General features: G+C 43.7%; 1 protein-coding gene across 1 annotated transcript in view; it reads left to right on the top strand.

The window, feature by feature from the left end:
* LOC147692375 (cytochrome P450 2G1-like) overlaps nt 1-21,672 on the top strand; it is a 484,584-nt gene that overhangs the window by 25,598 nt on the left and 437,314 nt on the right. Inside the window, exon 2 of the mRNA XM_086939525.1 lies at nt 753-915. Within this exon, the coding sequence (XP_086795651.1) occupies nt 753-915 (163 nt within the window). The remainder of the gene's footprint in view (nt 1-752; nt 916-21,672) is intronic.

The following is a 21,672-nucleotide window of genomic DNA, read 5'->3' as shown; positions in this document are numbered from 1 at the left end:
TGTGCAAGTAGGTATCCTTTCATGCCAAAAGACCTCCTATTCATAATGCAGGCACCCTTGCACCATGGTACAAATGTGCCTGCATTGGTGCTAGCAAGCATGCAGAAGGCCAGTGCTTAGAAAAAGTAGAAGTGCACCATATCTTGGTAGATATGGCACATTTCTGTGCACTCCCTTTTATGCAATGCAGCACAGCAATTTGCCTTGCTGCATTTCGTTGCATGAAAATAAATCTGGCCCATAAAGTTTTAGGAACTTCAATATCCGATGTCAAAATGCTAATTTATGTGAGATCTCCATTCCATTCAGTTATATTAAAGGATGACTGATATGCACTTATATATTTGTAAGATGTATAATATTTTCCAATTCAAAATGTTGTACCTCAGAAAGGAATTCTATTTTAGGAATGCATTATCAAGGTGGTGATAAGGGGATGAGCTAATCTGCATGAAAGGTATTTGAGCCATGATACAAGAACGAGCAAAATTAAAGAGACATTTTTAAATTAGGATTAGATTAGTCCCTGATGAACACCCCTACAATGTATTGATGGTAAGTAATTTTGAGAAGAGTATTAATCATGATGTCAGCTATTTTGGGTGACTTTGTTGTATAAAATTTACGTTTATACCTGCATTTCTGTTAATTGGTTTTTCCAATGATAAAGAAATAGATCTATGACACAAATATTGTAGAATGTGCACTAGAAATTAACCTAAATAGTTCATAATGTCCCATTTTCATTCCAGCTTCATGAAATCTACGGTCCGGTGTTCACCATTTATATGGGTGCACGTCCGGTGGTGGTCATATGTGGATACAAAGCTTTGAAAGAAGCCTTTATTGACCAGGAAGAGGACTTTATTTGCAGAGGCTCACTTCCAGTGCTTGAGAGGATGTTGCATGGTTTTGGTGAGTACCATCTTGAATAACAAGAAAATGTCAAAACAAATATGCTTCATTGCCCGAATATTAAAGGCCTAAGTCTCTGTCTTTTTCTCTGATGCTCAGGTTTTGCTGTGGTTCTGCTATAGATTAGGTTATGTACTGTGTAATGGGTGGTTCAAATTCCAACACTGCGGTGTATTTTGCAGTGGGGGGGACAACAACGATAACTTTAGGGCAGGGAAACTGGGATTTCTGTTATGATGCTGGGATAAAATTAGAAAATAGTTTAGCACTGCAGCTGCTTTTAGGCCCCGACACACGTTAGATTTTGAACTACCCTGATTTTTGCACCATTTATATTATACATTTGTGTGGTGGTTTCAATAGACCTAATTGTGTCTGGTAGCCTTCGACTGAAAAGTAGACAGCCTTACACATTGAAATCATGTGTTGAGGGTAGTACAACGTTGATCATGATCATTTAAAAAATAAATAAAGTTGCTTACAGTTTTTCTAAAACTAATTAACAAGGGTTTCTCTTTGACATCGAAGAGCAGGCAGTTCCAAAGTCTCAGCTCTAACACGGATAAAATCCAGTTTCCATTCAATCTGAGTCATGTGCATATAACCTCCAACAGATCAAATATTTTGGAGTGCAGCATGGGGGAGGAGACGTATCAGGCAATTGCCCTCCGTGATTATACTGGAGTTGCTTCTTAAAGGTCCTTGTACACCACTGGGAATACGAATTTTAAAATTCTCACCATGACAATTCTTAGGCAGGAAAGTATGTCACGCCCTAGTTAAATGTTGTCAGTCTTCGTGATATTTAGATTCAAATGTAAAGATGCATTCTGTACATATTACAACCAGACAGTGCGAAAGGCTCTCCGTCAATACATTGATGAAGTCTAATATACCATTGACTAGTGGCCCAATACGTTCTTAGTGACTGGTCCGGTCATTAGAAAAAGTGCTTACACTGAAAATGGTTGGGGGCATCATAGAACAAATAAGTGAAAACTTATGCCATCCCCAGAATGTTTGCATAATCTGCAAACAATGTGGTGATACCAAACGTGTATGGTTAAGAGCAAATATCAATCAATTATGATCCATTGCTTGAACCCAATAGCAAGACTTCATTCATGGTGTAATTCAGTTTGAGGTCACAGAAGTTCATCCATGCACCCACTCTCTGAAAGCTCTACCTGAAAGTGAAACAGTCTCCTGGAGTCAACTGGCATACTGATCTCTGATATCGGAATGTCTTCTGCATAAGATTTAAATGACAGTTGTTTGGTTCCCAGTATTTGAATCCATGAACCCATGATAGCATATTATTTTAAAGCAGGCTTCAGAGCAGGGCCGCTTGAGGTAAGCTCTATGGCTGCAGTTTGTGGCCTGATTTGTTTTTTTTTTAACACAGACTCAAAGACATGCCGATTTTTTTATGTTACATAATCCTCGACTCTGGCGTAGTTCTGAAACGTTTGCTTTCCAACCCATGGGTGACACTGTGACACTGGTGAACTTGGCTGAATGCACAAACAATGAATGTGAAAGACTAGGTATTGTAAAACCGCAAAACACCATTCAATATGTTATTGAAATAGAGGTAGTGCTTTTTGGGTTACTAACAATCTCTATGAAGAGATCAGAGTGCATCGTGGTAACAGTAACAAACCTATTTCGCTATTCACAGTATCACACAACCATTACACTAAGAAGAATGATCAATTTTAAGTAAAAAGTATTTATTACTACAGGAACAGCCTGTTTCTCGTTACATCTAATACAACTACACAGACTTTTATAAAAACAGCAAGGAGGCACGTTATAAACAACAAGGAAAAAACAAGGAGGCACATTATAAACAAGAAGAAAATTAACATTCCTAACGTTTAAAATGCCAACTGGAACCTAACACTCTATCATCTACTTCTATGCTCTACACTAAGAGAGCATGGAAGACAGAGCAACATGCAGTCTAGAGTTTGTTAGGGAGAAGAGGCACACTGCAAATCTCGTTGACAGCAAAGGCTGTGTGTTAGACCTGGCATCATTGGCATGAGTCTCTCCTCCATTTGTTTGTCTGTTTGCCTCCTCTGTTTACGATGTTTTGCTGGAATATTGCTTTGGGCACTGTGCCACTGCTGATCAGTGCCACAGTGCAAGTGCTCCCTATGTTAAATTGATACATTAATTGGGTTCCATGTTTGGCTTATTTGGTTTACTAAACAACAGAGAACAGAATTTTAAAGAGGGTCTAAGGGGAAACAATGTTTACAGACCAGCTTGCATCCTGTCCCCCAACTAAGCATACAAACAACAAAACAGGGGATGCCAAGGGTCTCTACTGTACTATGGAGAAAACACTCACTTGTAGTGTATGAAAAAGGAAAAGAAGAACAAACCAGAGGAGAGAGACACAGAGAAAAGTACCCATCAGCCCACCCGTAGGCGGAACCTCATCATCTCACTGGAGGATCCCATACAGGCATCCCTTGGAAAAATATCCTAGGAGTTGTCTAGTGGATACCAGTTCTTTAACCCAGATGATGAGGTTCCGCCTACGTGTGGGCTGATGGGTAATTTTCTCTGTGTCTCTCTCCTCTGGTTTGTTCTTCTTTTCCTTTTTCCTACACTACAAGTGAGTGTTTTCTCCATAGTACAGTAGAGACCCTTGGCATCCCCTGTTTTGTTGTTTATTTGGTTTACTGTCAGTCCCTAGTATAGTGCACCAGGAGTGCCAGGGCGTGTAAATACAAATGCTGCTGGTGGGCTTGCAGCACTTGTGCCACCCACAGAAGCGGCCTAGTAAAATATGTCTAAGGTCTGCCTTTGCAGAACCTGCGAGCAGTCTGGTACTGCCATGCTGACTGCGCAAGTACACCTACTTGCCAGTCCCTAAAACCTTTCCTTAACTTCATGTTAGTCACCCCTATGGTAGGCCCAAGGGCAGGGTGTATTGTAAGCATAAGGTCGGACAAGCCCTGATGTGTGTGGCATGTCCTAATAGTGATTTACAGCCATTTTCGTTTTTCACTATTGCAAGGCTACCTGCTCTCCTTAGGCCAGACTGGGCTGCTGGAATTATTACACTATATAATCCTAACAGACTCAGAGAGCATGGTGGAAAGTCGAGTTTAGTATCCCTGAACTCAGAATTTAATAACACATCCTTTAGGATGGATGGTTTTTAGATTCTGAGTTTGAAACTAGCACTTTTAGAAGGTGACTAGTTTCTTGTCTAACTGTCTACCGGTCTCTGCTGGTTTTTTGTGTGTGTGACAGGAGCTGGGTGGCTCCAGAGGTCTGAATGAGTCAGTCTGGGGTGAATGAGGCATTTGCGTTTAGAGTGGGGGAAGAGTAGTTCCTGATAGCCTGCCCTGCCTGACACAATACTGGCTCCACCTCCTGCCGGGTGACTGATGGCCCTGCCCCTGCCAGTGACAACACTGGCTCCACCTCCTGCTGCGCGGCTGAAGACCCTGCCCTGCACAGTGAATAGGCCAGGTGCCTCGGCCTGGCAACACCTACAACAAACCCAGGATGGTGGGAAATTCCCCTGCATGGACAAAGGGATCAAAGCAGAAAAGGGGTATAAGAGAAGGACCCCTGAACCAAAGATTTAGATCACTTCTGACAAGGAAACCTATACCAAGGACAAGAAGCCTGCTGATCCAAGGACTTGCCTACCCCTTCTGCCAGAGTGCTGTTTGCTGGGGGAAATCCTGCAGTTGCTTCTTTATTTTTGCCAAGGAACAAGGAGAGAGGAACTGAGTGTGTACTCTCAAGCTTTGCCAAGAACATCTCCAAGGGCTTGAAGAGTGCCAGTCTCCTGTTGAAGTCACAGGGCTAAAGGACTTCACCATCTGCTAAAATTGGGTGTTGCTGGAACGTGGGAGTCCAGCACACCTAAAGAAACCAGCAATCACGACGTCGCCGAAGCCGCCGAATCCAGCTCCACATCGTGAGTACGACTCCAGTGTCTCGCACCTTCGACGCCGACCGCCGGGCCCCATCGACGCCAGTAGCAACGCCGCTACCGATCGCATCGACATCGTAGCCCCTATCGACGCCGTGAGCGCTGCTCACTCTTGCAACAACGATATCGACGCCGTGTCCAGCTTCGCCACAGTGAGCGCTGCTCCGGCCCGACATCACTCGACGCCGCTGTGGATCGCCCCGACTCCGAAGCTCGATCGACGCCGACGCCTCGACGCCGACACTTCTCGACGCTGTGGATCATCGTTTTCTTCATTCTAAAAGGTACTGTGTTTGTGGGGTCTGTTTCGACTCCGGGCTCGACGTAGCGCTCCTCGCGGTCGACGCCGAACCTTTGGAATATCTTTGCCTCAACGTCGTGTGACTCCTGGGGCGGTTACATTGTTGCCAAGAACTGTGCTTTAGAGAAGAAGAGTTACTTTTGTTGCTAAAGAACCGTTTACTAAGAAGAGACTTTACCTGAACTATTATTTTCCTTCCAAAGAGTATTTATTAAGATTGTGGTATATTTTTGTCGTTATTTGGTCCTGTGCTAAGCCTTATATAAACATCCTTATTTTTATAATACCTTCTGTGTTGTGTCCATTTGTGGTGTATTCACTTTATTACTGTATGTGGTCATAAATGTTTAACACAATGCCTCTGAGATAAGCCTGTCTGCTCTGCCAAGCTACCAAGGGGGTGAGCAGGGGTTATCTGAGTGTGTGATCCCCTTGCCTGACTAGAGGAGGTTTGTCCCTATTTGTCAGAAGTGTATACCTCTGCCAACTAGAGACCAGCCGATTCTAACACTGTGTTTATCAGCGGAGGCTTGAAGATAGTGTTTCCTGCAAAGGGCAAACACGCTGCGGTAGTAGACGTCCTCCGGGACTCAGCTTTATTGACTTCAGACTAGATGTATCATCCGTGAGGTAAAAAGTGTGCTGGCAGTAGGTGAGACCATGCCTGGCAGAATCTTGTGTGATAATCTGGGAGAAGGACTTCTCCTGCCAAGTGGTCATGGTGCAGTCCTTATATACTAAATCTTATCTGAAACCAATTTCAGACATAAGTTTAGCAATGTCTGACATAGATTATGTGCATCAAGGATGTGTCCCAGACGTTGCCTTATGAACATATAAGGTAAAACAATGTCAATTCAGGTGACATCATTTCATCTATATTTGGCAAGGTCACATTTGACCCAGGCAGTTGTTGCATCAGGTCTTTGTATCTATTTCATTAGTTGAATGACTTAACACTTTTAGAGTTCTTAGAAATATAAGGCAGACTGCACCTGGGTCAAATGGCAGACATGACAATGATTCTTCATAAATCAGGAAAGATGGCGACTTCCATTGTCTAAGATTGAGAAGATGGTGATCTCCATTAGCTTAATGTAGCAAGGGCATATATGAAATGGAGCTGGACATTAGGGACTTTACGTAGGCTAAAGTTTTATTAAAATGTTTTCAGACAATAACTTTGTTAAACGTTGCAATTTGTTAAGTTATAAAATATACATTTGATTATAATTAGTTGTGACTTTTGACAAAAACAACAGGTCTGCATTATATATGATGTGCTGATCTTTTGATTAAGCCAAGAAGCCAGCTAAATCTTTGACAAAGCTAATGTGTCTGCCTTACGTAAAATTACACCCTTTTTATTGTTACATCATATAGTCAGCCTTGCATACAAGCAGTGGTTGGCCACACGCTGATGGACATCTTACTTTACATTAAAAATAAAACATAGAAATTCACTGAAAGAAACCAAGATTACAATGACCTTATAGTTAGGTGAAAATGACAGTTTAAATATGCTGTTTTAAACTAACAAAACTACTGAAATTTAAAAGTTATAATTATTTCAAGCAACTATACCTCATACTCTAAAGAAGCTAGAGCTTGTGTCTTCAACATGCCCTGCTTATGACCTCACATAAATAATACTCATGACATGTTCTATGAAATTATTGATAACAACACTAATGACAACTGAACAGGTATCATTATGGATATCACTGTATGGGGTGCAAGTTATAATCAAGAGTGAAGACCCGTTCCTGCTCTTAAAGACATTCCTACAACAGGGCATCATTCAGGATTATGTCTTCCTGTAAGTCAAAGTCAAAATGGAAGCACAAGAAGCCCAAGTGGGATGTATCGCAGTCCTACCACTCTCAACCTGAGAAGTCACAAGGAGGTCAGGGTTGCCCATGGTTTTGTTTCCAGTCTCCTGACAATGATTTTGATGCACCTTGTCGGCGATTTTGCAACAGATCAAGTCCTTTCATGAGGCCATGTCGGTACGTTTTGATACCCTTCCAGCTCCCTCTGGCATGCATTCGGACCACATGTATCAGAGAAGGCCACCAGTGGGATGCCATCGGTGGGCCTGCCCTTGGCGACATCTGTGCCTCGTGAACCCACCTCAAATTCTACTCTGACAAAGGAGCCAAACTTCATTCTGACACAAAATCCATGCTGGTCACTTTAACACCAACACCAACACAGACATCAACTGTGCCAGAGGACAAATCATTTGCATCATTCTTTCGGAATCTATGACTCTGAGAAAAATCCATTCGGGCTGCAACCAAGGCTTCATCTCAATGCCATACTGAGGCACCTGGCTTCAGTTCCTTTAGATTCAGACAGATCTGTACCTTTTATCTTGGAGCTGCACACCTGAACTCCAATAACGTTTTGGTTCAGACTCTGACCAAAGCTAACATGGCAGTGCATCAGATATTTCCCAGGACACTGGGTTGTTTTTTTGCTTTTTTCTTTGACCAGCAACAGAAGTGAATGCCTCCTTGCTGTTGTGCGGAGAAGCACAACTGAGTATTTGGACCTGCAATTGCCACCATTTTAGGTCAAACCCAAAGTTTTAACAGAGGTTCTACAATCTGGATAAACCTCCTCAGAGCCTGAGCTCCCATTTGATAAAGACTCGACCGACACCCTTATGGGCACCTGTTCTAATAAATGTTCCTGTTCACCCAAGAACATATGGGCTGGAAAGGTATACAGAGGCTCTCAAGGTTTGACTCAAAGATCTCAAACTTCTGATACATTGATAGAAACAATGTCCAAATATATTATTAAGAGAAAAATGTTAGCTAATTCACATTTTAATAATGTAAGATGAGTTAATGGAGATGCTACCTCGACAGCACTATGTAAGAGTCTGAAACAGATGTTCTTACAACTTGAGAAACTCATGAATAAAGAAAGCTCTAAATGGTTGGAAGTAAAAACTCCCAAACAATACCTAGAAAAAAGATTAACATCTAGAGATGTATGTATTAACCTATTTTCCTGTGTGAAAGATATGCCTGAAGAAAAGGCGGAGAAGTAGCATCAGAAATAACAGAACACCTCTTTTGATTTGATTGCTATGCTTCAGAACAAGCTGAAGTAACAATTACTAGGCTACTGCGGAATCAATATTATAAAAAAGATATATATGATTTGAAATTTGAAGATTTAACAACTAAGAACTACGAGATTTTGAATGGTAATTTAGATAAATACCAAAATGTGGTGAGGAATAAGAAACAATCCAAATTTAAACTAGAAATTGGGATTATAGCACAGGATGGATCTGTTAATATGCTAAGAAGTATAACACAATATTTAAAATTACAGAATCATGTTCAGCCAAAGACAGAAGTGGGTCAGAAATTTCTTTGAACAGTACAGGCAGTGGGTCAGAAATTTCTTTGAACAGTGCAGGCCAGCTCTTCCGTCTTGATTTCTAAATCTCCTTTTTTAGAAGAATTATGAAGGATGCAAAGAGCAGAGAGAGCAGCAGCATCAATTGCAAGAAAAGACAGTGAGAAAAACGTCTTCAGAAGAAGCAAGAAAAACATAGGGAGAAATAAGAATTAGAGGAGTGAAAAAAGACCTCAAATGAGACAAGACATAAGCAAAATTTGAATTTGGTGTTTAATTTGTCTAACTTTGCTTTAACTACTGAACAAATGTGGATGTTGAGCAAAGATTTGAGTTTTGTGCCATGACAACATATTGATTTTTTTGCTTTTTGAATTAACTCCTCCTAAAAAACCTCTTGAGTACACTTCAGTGCCACCCACAAATCAGTCCATCAGTGATTTAAAAAATATCCAAATGTTATTGTCTGTATCTGAGCCGATTCCAGTAGAGCTTGAAAAAATAGCAACAGGGATTGGCATAGTATTTCATCAGCCTTTAGACAGTGGGAACAAAGTCAAGGTAAAAATGTTCCTAAATTTAGCAATGACAATAACATTGACATTTTTGAGAAATGTGTCTTATGTGGTATCACTAGTACAGAGTTCCAATGGAAATCTCCCAATTTGAACAGAAGACAAAAGAGAGCCTTAGAAATTGTGCAGGAAACCAAGGATATGATCATTCGTAAAGGCGACAAAGGAGGTTCCACAGTTATTCAGAATTTAACAGATTATAACATGTAGGCCACGAGGCAGCTGTCTGATAATCAGTTTTATGAAAAGATTACCCAGACAAGGGTTAAAGCATCTGAAAAAGAGCTAACACTTATCTTACCAAAATGGAGAAGTTTAGGAATGTTGTCTGATGAAGAATATAATTATCTGAACATTCCGAGCCCAAGGATTCGAATAATTAATTTCTGCCAAAATTCATAAAGGTTTAACCAATCCACAAGGTAGACCTATGGTTTCTAGCAATGGCTCACTCACTGAGAGACTGTCACAATTAATTGATATTTATAACACCTTGGGTGAAACTCTTGCCATCTTACATCAAATATACCTTAATCCTCAAAAACCACCAATGAAGCTAGAGACAAACATGCAAAAAAAACTCAAACTTGAGAAAAAGGAAATTAAAGAAAAACAGAAGGACAGCAGATTTATGTGTAGAACTTCATTGCATATGTTGCTGTACACAGGTGGAATGACTAAAGCGAGAAGAGTAAAATAGCAGACCCAATCTCAGGCGGTAGGGGTTAGCACAAGTTATATAAAAACTGAAGGAGATGGAGTGCCCATGCTGTGGTGGGGCAGGCCACCAGTGGGTGACCTGTGGAGAGATGTACCACAAGGGGGCCTCAGGTGAATTAAAGGTTTTTAAAATGGTCTCCAAAAATGTCTGTAAAATGGCAGGGACTGAGAGCTGTGCCTCACCTCGTCTCCCCGCCTGAGGGGTGGGGTGGGCAACGGTGGCACACCTCTCTTCCTTATCTGGTTTTCCCACCGATTCTCCCGCCCAAATGGGGGTCAGAACTGGTGGGGACCAGTTGCTGGAAGCATCAAATGGCTGGGGTAGCTCACAAAAGTGACAGGCCTTTGAAACTTCCCCTACTCTGACCATGCCCATCCTGGGGGAGGAGGCTTGGCACCGCGTCCCAGGATGTGCTTTGTTTCAGGACCCTGGGAGCAACCGGCTCTCGACCCAGGGGTCCATCACTAAGATGCCCTCTGAGTGCATTTTTCATTAAATCCAACACTGGCATCAGTGTGGCCTTAATGTGCTGAGAAGTTTGATACCAAACTTCCCAGTTTTCAGCAAAACCATTATGGTGCTGTGGAGTTCGTAATGAGAAACTCCCATACCATATACTTTTCATGGCAATACTGCACTCACAATATCTAAGAATTGACTTAGACACTGTAGGGGCACAGGGCTCATGCACCTTTACTTTCACCACTGGTATAGTGTACCCACTAGAGGGATAGCTTACCTATGCCAGGGCAGTGGGTTACATGCTTATCACACAGAGATGGGTGCCATGTTGACTCTTCACTTTGTTCTGCACCACAACAGACAGCCTGCAAAGGCAGTGTATGTTTAAAGATACAGGACCTCTAAGGGTGGCACAAAAATGCTGCAGCCCTTAAAGGCCTTCCCTGGTCACAGTGCCCTTGGTACCTAGGGTACAGTTTACAAGGGGATTACATGTGGCCAGAGAGTTGCTAATTGGGTTTTGCAACAGAACAGTTTTAGAGAAAGAGCATAGGCCCTGGGTACCTGATTGGCAGGAACACAGAGAACACTCAGTCAAAGTGGGGGCAACCATGCAAAAAGGAGTGCTGTCCTACATCTAGATATCCCAGTTGTGTAAGAGGTTTAAAAGCTTTAGGTACAACCCTCCCCACATGCATCAAAGGGTCCAGGCTCTAACGTTGTTGGAAAGGCTGGGTTATAGTGGATGGGCATATACATTGAGGGGGGGGGTAGTTCATTATGTAGCTTATTTACTCCATCCCAAAATTTCTAGGTTGTTTTTGTGGGGATGCTAAAGTAAGCATTAGGGGACCTTTCCGCTCTAAATTTCCATAGTGCTTCCTGGATGACCCACCCCACTATGGCTATATCTATATGTAACCAGCAGTTGTTCAATTGCCGGAGGGACCACTCAGTTATGACCTGTAGTTGGGCTGCTTTATAGGAGAGGTGGAAATCAGGGAGAGCCAGTCCACCTGCATCCTTCAGTCTAAGACGCCTATACCTTCAGCCGGGCTCTGGGATTTTGCCAAATGAAACATGTGATGAGCATACCCCAGGTAGGGAGGAAGTCTCATTCCAGAGTTATTGGGAGGCTTTGAAAGAGATAAAGAATGTAGATTGCATTGATGTGATCCAACCATGAGGTTTAGAGACAGGCCCAACACCTAAGATCAACCTTCAATTGATGTAGGAGCAGGGGGTAGTTGGCCTTATATAGGATTGATAAGTCAGGTGTGACTTTGTTGCTTAATCAAGTAATATCTTTTTTTGCCCATTGTTCAACAAAGTCAGATTTTGGAGGAAGTATTTGATCAGGTTGATGCAGAATCCTGCAATGTCTTCAAACCTTCGTAGTTCTTCCTGTAGGGACTGTTGTGAGGAGGTAGGTGAGGTTAGAGTTAAAAGCAAATGGTCCGCAAAAGAGAGATATTTTGTGCTCTATTGCACTAAACATGAGGCCCTGGATCAACAGGGAGGAACGATTGCAGATTGCAAGTGGGTCAATAGTCAAAATAAAGAAAAGTGGGGAAGGGGACAACCTTGTCTTGTCCCTCTCCTGAGATGAAAGGCATCAAAGCTGACCCTATTGATTAACACTCTGGACTTCGAGTAGCATAATGTGCTCAAATACTTATAATGAACACATCACAGAAACCAAATGGTTTCAGTATGAGAAATTAAAATGGCCAAGTCACCTTTTCGGCATTTAAGCCCAGTGCCACCACCAGTATCTGTTTATTTGTGGCTTTCTCAATTGAAGTACTCATCACAGAATATCTTAGTCTGTCTGCCCTTAATGAAGCCCGATTGATCTGGATGGATCAAATACAGCATCATGTTGTCAATTTGCGGTGCTAGTTTTTTTGCAGAGAACTTGATATCCAGATTGAGTAGCGCAATGGGCCTGTAGGAGCCACATGCGTACATATCCTCCCCTGGCTTCAGAATCACCGTCACCCAGGCCTCACTAGTTAAGGGATGGGCTTCCCCCATCCCTGCTAAGTTGTTAAGGAGAGAAGTCAAATGTGGGACCAGATCAGAGGTAAAAGTCCTATAGAAGGAGCAGTGAGGCCGTCTGGCCCAAGTGGTTTGTGGAGTTGTAGGGTTTTGATAGCCTGATGCACTCTTCCTCATTAATAGTTTCTCCCAATATTTAATTTTAAACGCTGTTACCTGTAGAAGCTCCACTCCTGGCAGGCAATCAGATTAAGACTGAGTGTCGACATGGTCTGCTGTATAAAACTTATTATAACAATCCCCAAATACAAAGGCTTTCCCCAAATTAAAGGTCGCCATGAGTACCGATTCTTGGCAAATATCACCTATATATTCCTTTTCTTACTTTATCAGAATTTGTTGAGCTACATATGTGACCACTTTATTACCTTGTGAGTAGGAAGTGTGTTGGAGGAATAAAAGTATCAATTTTGCTGTGCTGTGTTCGTCACTGCAGTTACTTTACTCTGAAGGGCTAGAATTGGTGTGGTTTTGTGAGCCTGCTCACGTTGCCGTATTTCTGATTCAAGTACCACTCTTTCTGAGAGTCCTTGTTTATTAAAGACAGTATTTATCGTTAAGCAAATGCCCTTAAAACACACTTTAAATGCATTCCAATTGTTAGAGGGTGTGGTATCTTGGGGGGGTATTAAGTTGGAAAAATTCCCTAATAGCTTTCTGAAGATCATCACGAAGAAAACGGTCCCTTGTTAGGGAGTTAAGGAAAAACCAGCGGCAATATCGTGTCAGTGTAGTGTCCTAATCTAAAGTTACAGAGACCGATACATGGTCTGAAATAGTGATTGGAAGAATCAACGTATCTCGTAAGTCTTTCACAAGAGCTTGGCTGAATTAAACATAGTCCAACCTAGAGCAGGTACGATGTGTGTGGGAGAAAAATGTGTAGTGTGAACTGGGCCAGAGCGCCCTAAAATCATTTGGAACGCCTGTTTGAGAGCTTTAGGAAAACTGCCTGTGTACAATCTAGGCGGCTGAGTGCTATCTGCAGGTCAGGTGAAAGCCACCTATCATGACAATGTGGCACTCAGTGAATCCTCCCACTAGGGTCAAGGGCAAGTGCATAAAGGGGGCCTGATTAGAGTTGGGGTTATAGATGAAAGCAAAGGTACACAATCTGCCCCTAAGATAGCCATCTAGCATGATGATCCCACCTTCCTCATGTATTTTATAGCCTTACAGCTTGAACTGCAATGAGGAGTGGAATAGGTGTGCAACTCCATTATTTTTAGAGGAGGCCGAACAAGTAAATACCATAGGGTACGTTCTGTCCTTCAGTCCATGGTCCTTATCTCTTTTGAGATGTGTTGCTTGCCGTTCCTCTACATCATGACTTTGACCTAACATATTTTCACAATTTGTGGTGTTTGGCCGGCGAATTGAGGCCCCTAACAGGGGCGGCCTTAGGCATGTTCAAGCTGTGCAACTGCACAGGGCCTCCAAACCCCAGGGGCCGGGCCACGCCAATATATATCCTTAATATAATAATCCTCTGAGGATGGATACATATTTGCGTGGCGGCCCCTGGCAGGGATTTGGCGGCCTCCGGCTCAGTTCCACTTCCAAACACCCTGACACCCCCTCTTCCGGTGCCCCCTACCTATGCTCCCTGCCCAGGGCCGCCATGAGCCTAGAGCCGCCCCTGCCCTTAATAGTCCAAGTAAGCGTAGTAATAACCATGCTTGTGTTAGGGTCTTGGCACTCTGTCCAACTTTACCCAAGGGCCTTCGCGGCCAGATTTATTTTACACCAGCATGATCTGGCGCCATGGCGCACTCAGTTCCAGAACACACCCCGTCCAGTTACCTCCCCTGTTAACTTCTCATCCCCCTGAAAAAATAGTGACCTTTTACTGAAAGATAAAGAAAGAAAGAAACAACAAACCAAGTAACTAATTCAACATCTGGTCTACAAAAAGTATACACTTTGGAGATGACATTCAAGCATGACAGGCGAATCGGTTTAACACCACTATTAGTATCGCATGGCAGCATTCATAGTTAAGGCATTTAACAAAACCTGAATATGTAGACCTGAAATGAGGAAGTCATCATGGATCTTTTCAAGCCCCCTGCACTTTTACATAACACTTCTTCTCAGAGGCTAAATGTTTGCAAAAATGATGCATTTCTATTGTTTATAACTTTATATACTTTCTGAAAAAGATACACAATTGGCACCCCTTGTCAATTAGCAACCACACTGCGCTTCCTGCTGTGCTCTAGTAAGAATATAGGTAAAGACAGCTGCAGAATGGGAAGATAGATCAAAAGGTGTATGATTGAAACTGCAGCAAAAGTATGTAAAACGCAATGGACTATAATAAAATGAAGAAAACACAATGAGGAATGGAGTAAAGGGTGTAAAAAACAAAGGATTCTATATGAAAAAATGTAGGTATGACAGAGAAAGGTCAAGAAAAACTGTTGCAAAATGGGGAAATTAAGAGGTGTTAAAGAGGTGTATGAAATGCAATGTGGGAGGGGGAATTAGGGAGTTAAAAAGCAAAAGATAAGAGATGTAAGCAAAATAAAGCAGGCCATAAATGAGAAAGATAAATATGCAGAGCAAAGTCTGCTAAATAACAAACAAAGTTGTTTGGGCATAAGTATTGTCATATTGGCCTGACGTCAGTACATCAAAATCTTTTTATTGATTTTACAAAGATACACAACATTTGTAGCTCAACCGAGCTCAATGCGCATGCCACATCATCAGTTAGCTAAAGACAGCACACAGTTTGTTCACAAGTTACCTACATGACTGGTGGTCTTACCAAGGAGCAGAAAGTTCCAACAATAAAACGTCTTACTGGCATCATTTGCATGTCTCATGTAGCTTTTGCGCTCTAAAACAGGAGCTAACAAAGTAAACATAACTTAAAACAACCGAAGATTTCCGTGGTGCCATAAGTGCATAATCGTAATGTGGATGAGGGGAGTGAAGGGTGTGAGACACCCAAAACCCAGTGACCCCAGGGAGTTTCCCACCCTGGGGACGGGGGGAGCCGAACCCGGGGAGTTTAGAAGAAAGCCTGGATGTCCCGGCGACCCGGGATCTCTAACCAGGGCCCAATCTATTATGTCAGGAAAAGGTGGAGGGCTCGCAACCTAGGCCCGCAGGAAAATAGTGGCATTCCCTCCAACAGCTCACCCACCAAGGGGCTCCAGATAAAATCAAAACTCTTACCTGAGTCTTCAATAACATTTGTCATCCAGCTAGGGCCCACCACAGACAGGCATGCCCTTGGGTTAGATGGGGCTTCAGGTTTTTTCCAAGCAGCTGCAATGGCCACCTTAGCCGCACCCAGGCACAGCCACATGATCGAGCGGTCTCCCTGTGTTTGGTATTTTAGGCTAGGGTCACGTTTCCCCAAGAGTGTGTGTTCTAGGGAAGCTGCAGCCCTGCCAAAATCTGTCGGAAGTGTTTGGGAAGATGGAGTGTAGTTTCTGGGGGTGGCAATACCATTCGTACATGATTTTATAATGTGATTCTCTCAAGAACATGGAGTGATTATATTTAGTGATGTATTTGTAGAGGGACCCCCAATGTTTCTCTTTTATTGGAGCTTGTAGCATGTCATAGCAGGACCTTCTGTGGTGCGAAGCGTGGGCCGATTGTGAGAATGAGGGAATACAACAAAGAGATGCAGTCTTTAGTCATGGTACCAGTTTGGACAAACCTCTTTATGGGGAGCAAATCCTTTGTTGCAGCCAGCCACACCCAGTGTTTTAATTGGAAATAGTGGAATTCTTCTGTAGGCGATAGCTTAAACAGGGTAGCACAGACTGCAAAGGACCGCATCTCATATATATCATGAGGCACACACCCTCCCTCCAATTATCAAAGGGAACATCTAGAAGCACTGGAGAAAAGATGGGATTGAAATGAATAGTGTTATGGGGGGGAAGGAAAGGTCAGTAACAGCAATGTCTTAGTTAAACTATCCCACAGTTTTAATGTGGTAGCTGTTAAAATACTCAAATAGGTATTGTTTGGCCTGTCTGACTTTGGTTTCCAAGGCAAATCCCAGATGGTACTTCCTGCTATCTGCTTATCCATAAGTAGCCAAAGTTGTCTGACCATTTCCCCAGGACCCGTAATTGAATGGCTCTGTTATACAGGAGATAATCTGGGAGAGAAAGACCATCCTCCAGACGTGGCCTTGTCAAGAGTCGCTGGGATAGGCAAGCCCTTTGACCCTGCCAAATACATGTTGTGGTCATCCTCTGGAGCTACATGAATAGATCTTTGTCTACTGTGATTGGGAGGCACTTGAGGAGGTAGAGAAGGTGGGGTAGGGTGTTCATTTTAATGGTGTTTATTCAGCCTATCCATGTTATGTAGGCAGAGCTCCATTTTTTAAAGCCGGCTTTGAGATTCCCCAGTGGGAGGGAAATTAGCTTTGTAGAGGTCTGCTAATTTGGGGGTGATGTTGATACTCAGATAGGTGACTTCCTTGCATGTGCCCTGAAAGGGGAAAGTACCCTCAATATCCCTCTACATTTCGGGGGGCATTGTCATGTTAAGTTAGAAAGATTTAGAGAGATTAACCTTAAACCCTGACACTCATTAAAAGTGAGTCAGTTCGGCTTGTATAAGTAGCAGGGAAGTTAGTGATAGGTAACTGGAAATCATCCACAAAGAGCGAGATTTTGTGTTTATCTGAGCCAATGCTGATACCGCTAATCCACGGGTTGGATTTTATCCTTGCCACAAATGGTTCAATACCTAGGGTGAAGCTCATGGGACACAAGGGGCAGCCCTGTCTGGTGCCTCGGTCAAGGTTGAAGAAATCTGCGGCTACTCCATTCACCAGACCACTGGATCTCGGGAACCCATAGTTAGCTTTCACCATTCCCAAGCAGGCCTCACTAAACACAAAGTAGCGTAGGGTGCGCAATAAGAAGGACCAATCAAGGCCTTTTCTGGAATTAGGTGGAATATCGTGAGAAGGTTGTCATGGGTCTGGTGACCCTTGATGAAACCCGATTTGTCAGGGTGAATGAGGGTGGGTAAGATATCTTCTAGTCTGCTGGCCAGAATCTTCGAGTATAGTTTGGCTTCTAAATTCAGAAGTGCTATGGGCCTTTATGAAGCACATCATTGGGGGTATTTCCCTGCCTTAGGGATTATTGTGAATAATGCTTTCCCATGCAATTAAAGAGGTCTGTGAGGTGGGGAGTTAGGTCGGCCACAAATGTTCAATAGAGCTAGGCAGTCAGTCCATCAGAACCTGGAGCTTTCAGGTGCTAGAGACTGTCTATTGCCTTTTGGACCTCTTCTTGTGTTATGGGTCGACTAAGTTCATCCTTGGTGGTCGGAGAGACCTGTGGGAGCACCAGTGAGTCCAGGTACTGGGATTGGTCTTGTTCTAGTAGGGGATCTGCAGTGTAGGATGAGCGGTAAAAGTTGCAGAAGGCCCTTGCCTTTACATCCTTGTTAAGGTGTATGGTGCCCTTGCCATCTATTATCTGTTTAACGTATTCTTTTTCTTGTTTCGCTCTAAGCTGTCAGGCCAACAGAGTGCCTATTTTGTCATTGCCCCATATCCCCGGGATTGTAAAGTGCACAATGTTTTTTTCTTCTCTATTGGTTTAGATTGCCTGGAGCTTTCCTTTTAATGTAGTGACTTTCCGCAGGGATTGAACTGACAGAAAGTCCTTGTGTGTCCTCTCCACCTCTCACAGGTCCCCCTCCAGTGACAGTCTTTCCTCAGACTGAAGCTTTTTCAGTATGCATTTTCCCAGTATGACTGCCTTGAATGTGTCCCAATTCTTCAAGTGAGAGGTATCATCTGGGTCATTGGTGCCCAAGAAATCTTTGATAGACTTCCGTAGGTCGTCCCGGAGAAGCCTATCCCGGCAGAGAATATTAGGGAAGTACCACTTAACAAGTTTGGAGCTTGGTGACGGCCAGTTTAGTAAGATTGTTACCAGGCAGTGGTCAGTGAGGCTTATTGGGTGTAGATGGGCACTTGGATTGACTGTAGGAGTGATTGACTGGCAAACACATTGTCAATCCTGGTGTACGATCTGTGGGAGTTGGCGAAAAAAGAATATCATGCTGAGAGGGATTGAGGGCCCACCAGACATCTATCAGTCCCATTTGTTGAAGAGATGTTTTGAGCAATTTACTAAAAACTACCCTTGTTGACCTCTACGAGTGGGTAGTGTCTATAGTGGGGTCCCAACTAAGAATAAAGTGTCCCATTAAGATAATGTCCACCGTCGCTAAGCCCTCCAGAATAGAGAGAAATGTGAGGAGAAAATTCAACAGCCCAATGTTGGGAGCATAGACCATAGCTATGGTGCAAGGCCATCCCATCAGACCCCCTCTAGCCATCAGGAATCTCCCTGCCTTGTCTTTTTTGATGTTGTGGGGCTGAAAGTGAATCGCACATGAAAAAGAAAGGCTATACCATTCTGCTTCGCAGCGTTAGAGGAGAGAAAAATGTGTGGGATTTTTTTTTTGTTAACGTGGAGGTCTTCCCCTTTTTTAAGATGAGTTTCTTGTAAGGCTACCAAGTGGACCTGGTGATCCCCCAGGAATCTCCTCAAACGTTGCCCCTTGTTATGTGAGTTGAGACCCCTTACATTCCATGACATACAATTAACTGCCATTTAAATAGTGTTGAGTGGCTTCCCCATAGGGGCACAAATTCCATTGAATCTATCCGTCCACCAGCCCTCCGACCTACAAGCTCCTGGCACTTTGCCTCTACATCCAAGGTGCTGCTGCCAACTGAGTCCACGTCTGCCTGAAGAGCAACTAGTTTTGTTCCCATCTCTGCTCTTAAGTCATCAAAAGAGGCAACAATGTCAGCTTTGATGTCCTCTCTTGAGTTCCTTCTTAAATTACTTTAAGGTCGCCAGCAGATAATCCTGGGTACATGCCATCCCCGCAGCCCTTAGGTCCTCCCCCCTTCCCCCGCCCAGGCCTTGTCGGGGCAAAATAACTGGTGACTCCATTGGATTGGGACTTTTTCGGTGGCATAAGGGTGTGCGCTACAGTCCACGCAGTGACACCCCTGATCAATACGTGCTGTTGCCCAGTAACAGGAGTTGGGGTGAAGGGGGGTCCTTCTCTGTAGGCTCAAGGCGTCTGTTTGGATGGGCTCTTCGGTAGAGTTTGCCTGGACCCAAGTGGTTGCCTCCAAGGGGCACTTAGTCGACCTCCAGGTTGCACTTTGTAATTGGTGAGACACACTCCCCACTGCAGAGCTCAAGCCCCTCAGGCCAGATCTTTCTCTGAGCAAAATCAGCCACGTCTTGTGGTTACACACTGTATCTGTGGCCTTGCAGGTGCCATGTTGGGGTCAGGCACGCTCTGTCTTGATTTACGGGTATCCCTCCATGACTGCACCTCCCAGATGGGGTTCAGGCTGCAGATGAGGGGCAAACCCAAGGCCCCCCTCCCTCTGCTTCTCAATGGCGCGTTCCCACCTGACTAGAGTGCTGCGCGGTGGGCCGACTTCCCTCCCGGCCTGCTGGAGCAATGGAAGTGCTGCATGCATCGCTGAGGCCCAGATCCAGCCCCTTTTCCGTCCCGGCACTGGTGAGTCCACCCCAGGGGCTAATTTGCATGGTAGGCTCCACTCTGTGCATCCAATCGTGGCTGCGGTCTGAAGTTAGGGATTTCGCCAAAGCGATTAGCGGCCAATGGACGCCACCGCTATTTTGAATTTTCCTCCGCAGATCCGCCGTCCCAGGTCGGGCTCAGCCATTGGGTACCTGCATCTCGAGGCCTTTTCACTGAGTGCCATGGAAAAACACGCTGTGAAGACCAGATTTATGGCGCTCTATGCAGAGCCGGTCAAAGTCATGTCCTCGCAGTCATGATGGTTGGCCATGCCCCAGAGATATGAATTTTTTATGAATAAACACTTTCTAGTGCTTAAAAATTAATAGTGCCAACTTGGGACATCTAGTTGCACTTAACCAGGACAAAGATCACGTTTGAGGTCGACTGTGATGGAGCCCTGGTCGGATAAACTAAACTGGAGGCCACAGTCAAAATTTTAACTTCGCACTTAAAAACTTTTCTGGAGGATTTTGTCTTGATGTCGAGAAAGGCTCTTCTTTAATCCAGATCTGCGTCGTTGGCTTGCATCAGCATGAGGCCTCTGTAAAAGCCTGCAAGTCTTGAGCTCAGGAGCTTTTAGTGGAATAAACCTGAAATGTAGGCCGAGTTGCAATTCGACTTCCCTGAGTTGACTCTCCACATCGGGGCGGTCACCATATGGAGCTGTTGTGGAGTTCCTACCAATCCGTAGGATCAGTGCATTGTTTTGACAACATAAGCGAAAGGTTTGATGTCTAGACTGGTTCCAGAGAACCCCACAGGATATGTTGGCCTACAAACTGGCTAGCTCACAGTGCCACTGTAAGCCCCCCAACTTACCAGAGAGCGATCAATTTCTGGCAACCACTGAACATGACAACCCCGATCACTCAGGGATTGTGGATACAGTACAGAATCTTTTGCTGAGTCATTTGTGCTTACTTTCTCTCAGAGAAGTATACATAATGCACAGTGGGACACTTTCAATATATTTATTGAACCAACAGAGTATCTGAACCAATCAAACATTCACACCCAGTCAAAAGATCTGGGTTTAATCCATCACCGTTCTTTAGCCCACTATGCCACCTCAGTTCAGACATGGCTATATGCAAATCAGTCTGACACTGTGCCTCATGGGAACAGTCCAGCCCGAACTGCCAAGCCATGTCTTCCCTGGACCGGAAACAAGCTTCCGAGGACCGGTTTCTGGCATTCCAGCCGTCTTCAGCCCGGCTTGCTTGAATCCAGTGGCAAACTGAGCAAGGGACTCACGTCTGAGCATACCCTGCCACACTTATGGTGGCCAAAAGCAGTACAAAAGGGGGTGGTGATGGACGGAGCATCTGAATCAATCAAACATTCACACCCAGAAGTGGCATTTTCTGAATTGTAACTTAAAATCTGGCTTTACCAGAAGAGAAGATTTTCATCACAGTTCAAAGACACAATACAGGAACTGGTTTCCTGTACTCATTTGGAAATCATCACTTATTAAATGTATTAAGGTATCTCCAATGTTATCCTTTGAGAGAGGAAAGCCCTATAGTATTGAAAAGTGAGCTTAGGAGTTTTTCACTACAAGAACATATAAAAGTACTTGTCCTACTTTTTCAATACATTGAATGTGGACTGTTAACGGCCTACCCTAGGATTGACTTATATTCATTAAAAAGTAAAGATTTTACCAGGTCAAAATGACACTTTAAATCTATGCACCCGGCTGCAT

Source organism: Lissotriton vulgaris, chromosome 9, assembly GCF_964263255.1.
Source record: "Lissotriton vulgaris chromosome 9, aLisVul1.2, whole genome shotgun sequence".
Lineage (NCBI taxonomy): Eukaryota > Metazoa > Chordata > Amphibia > Caudata > Salamandridae > Lissotriton > Lissotriton vulgaris.
This window is presented reverse-complemented; position numbering and strand designations above follow the sequence as displayed.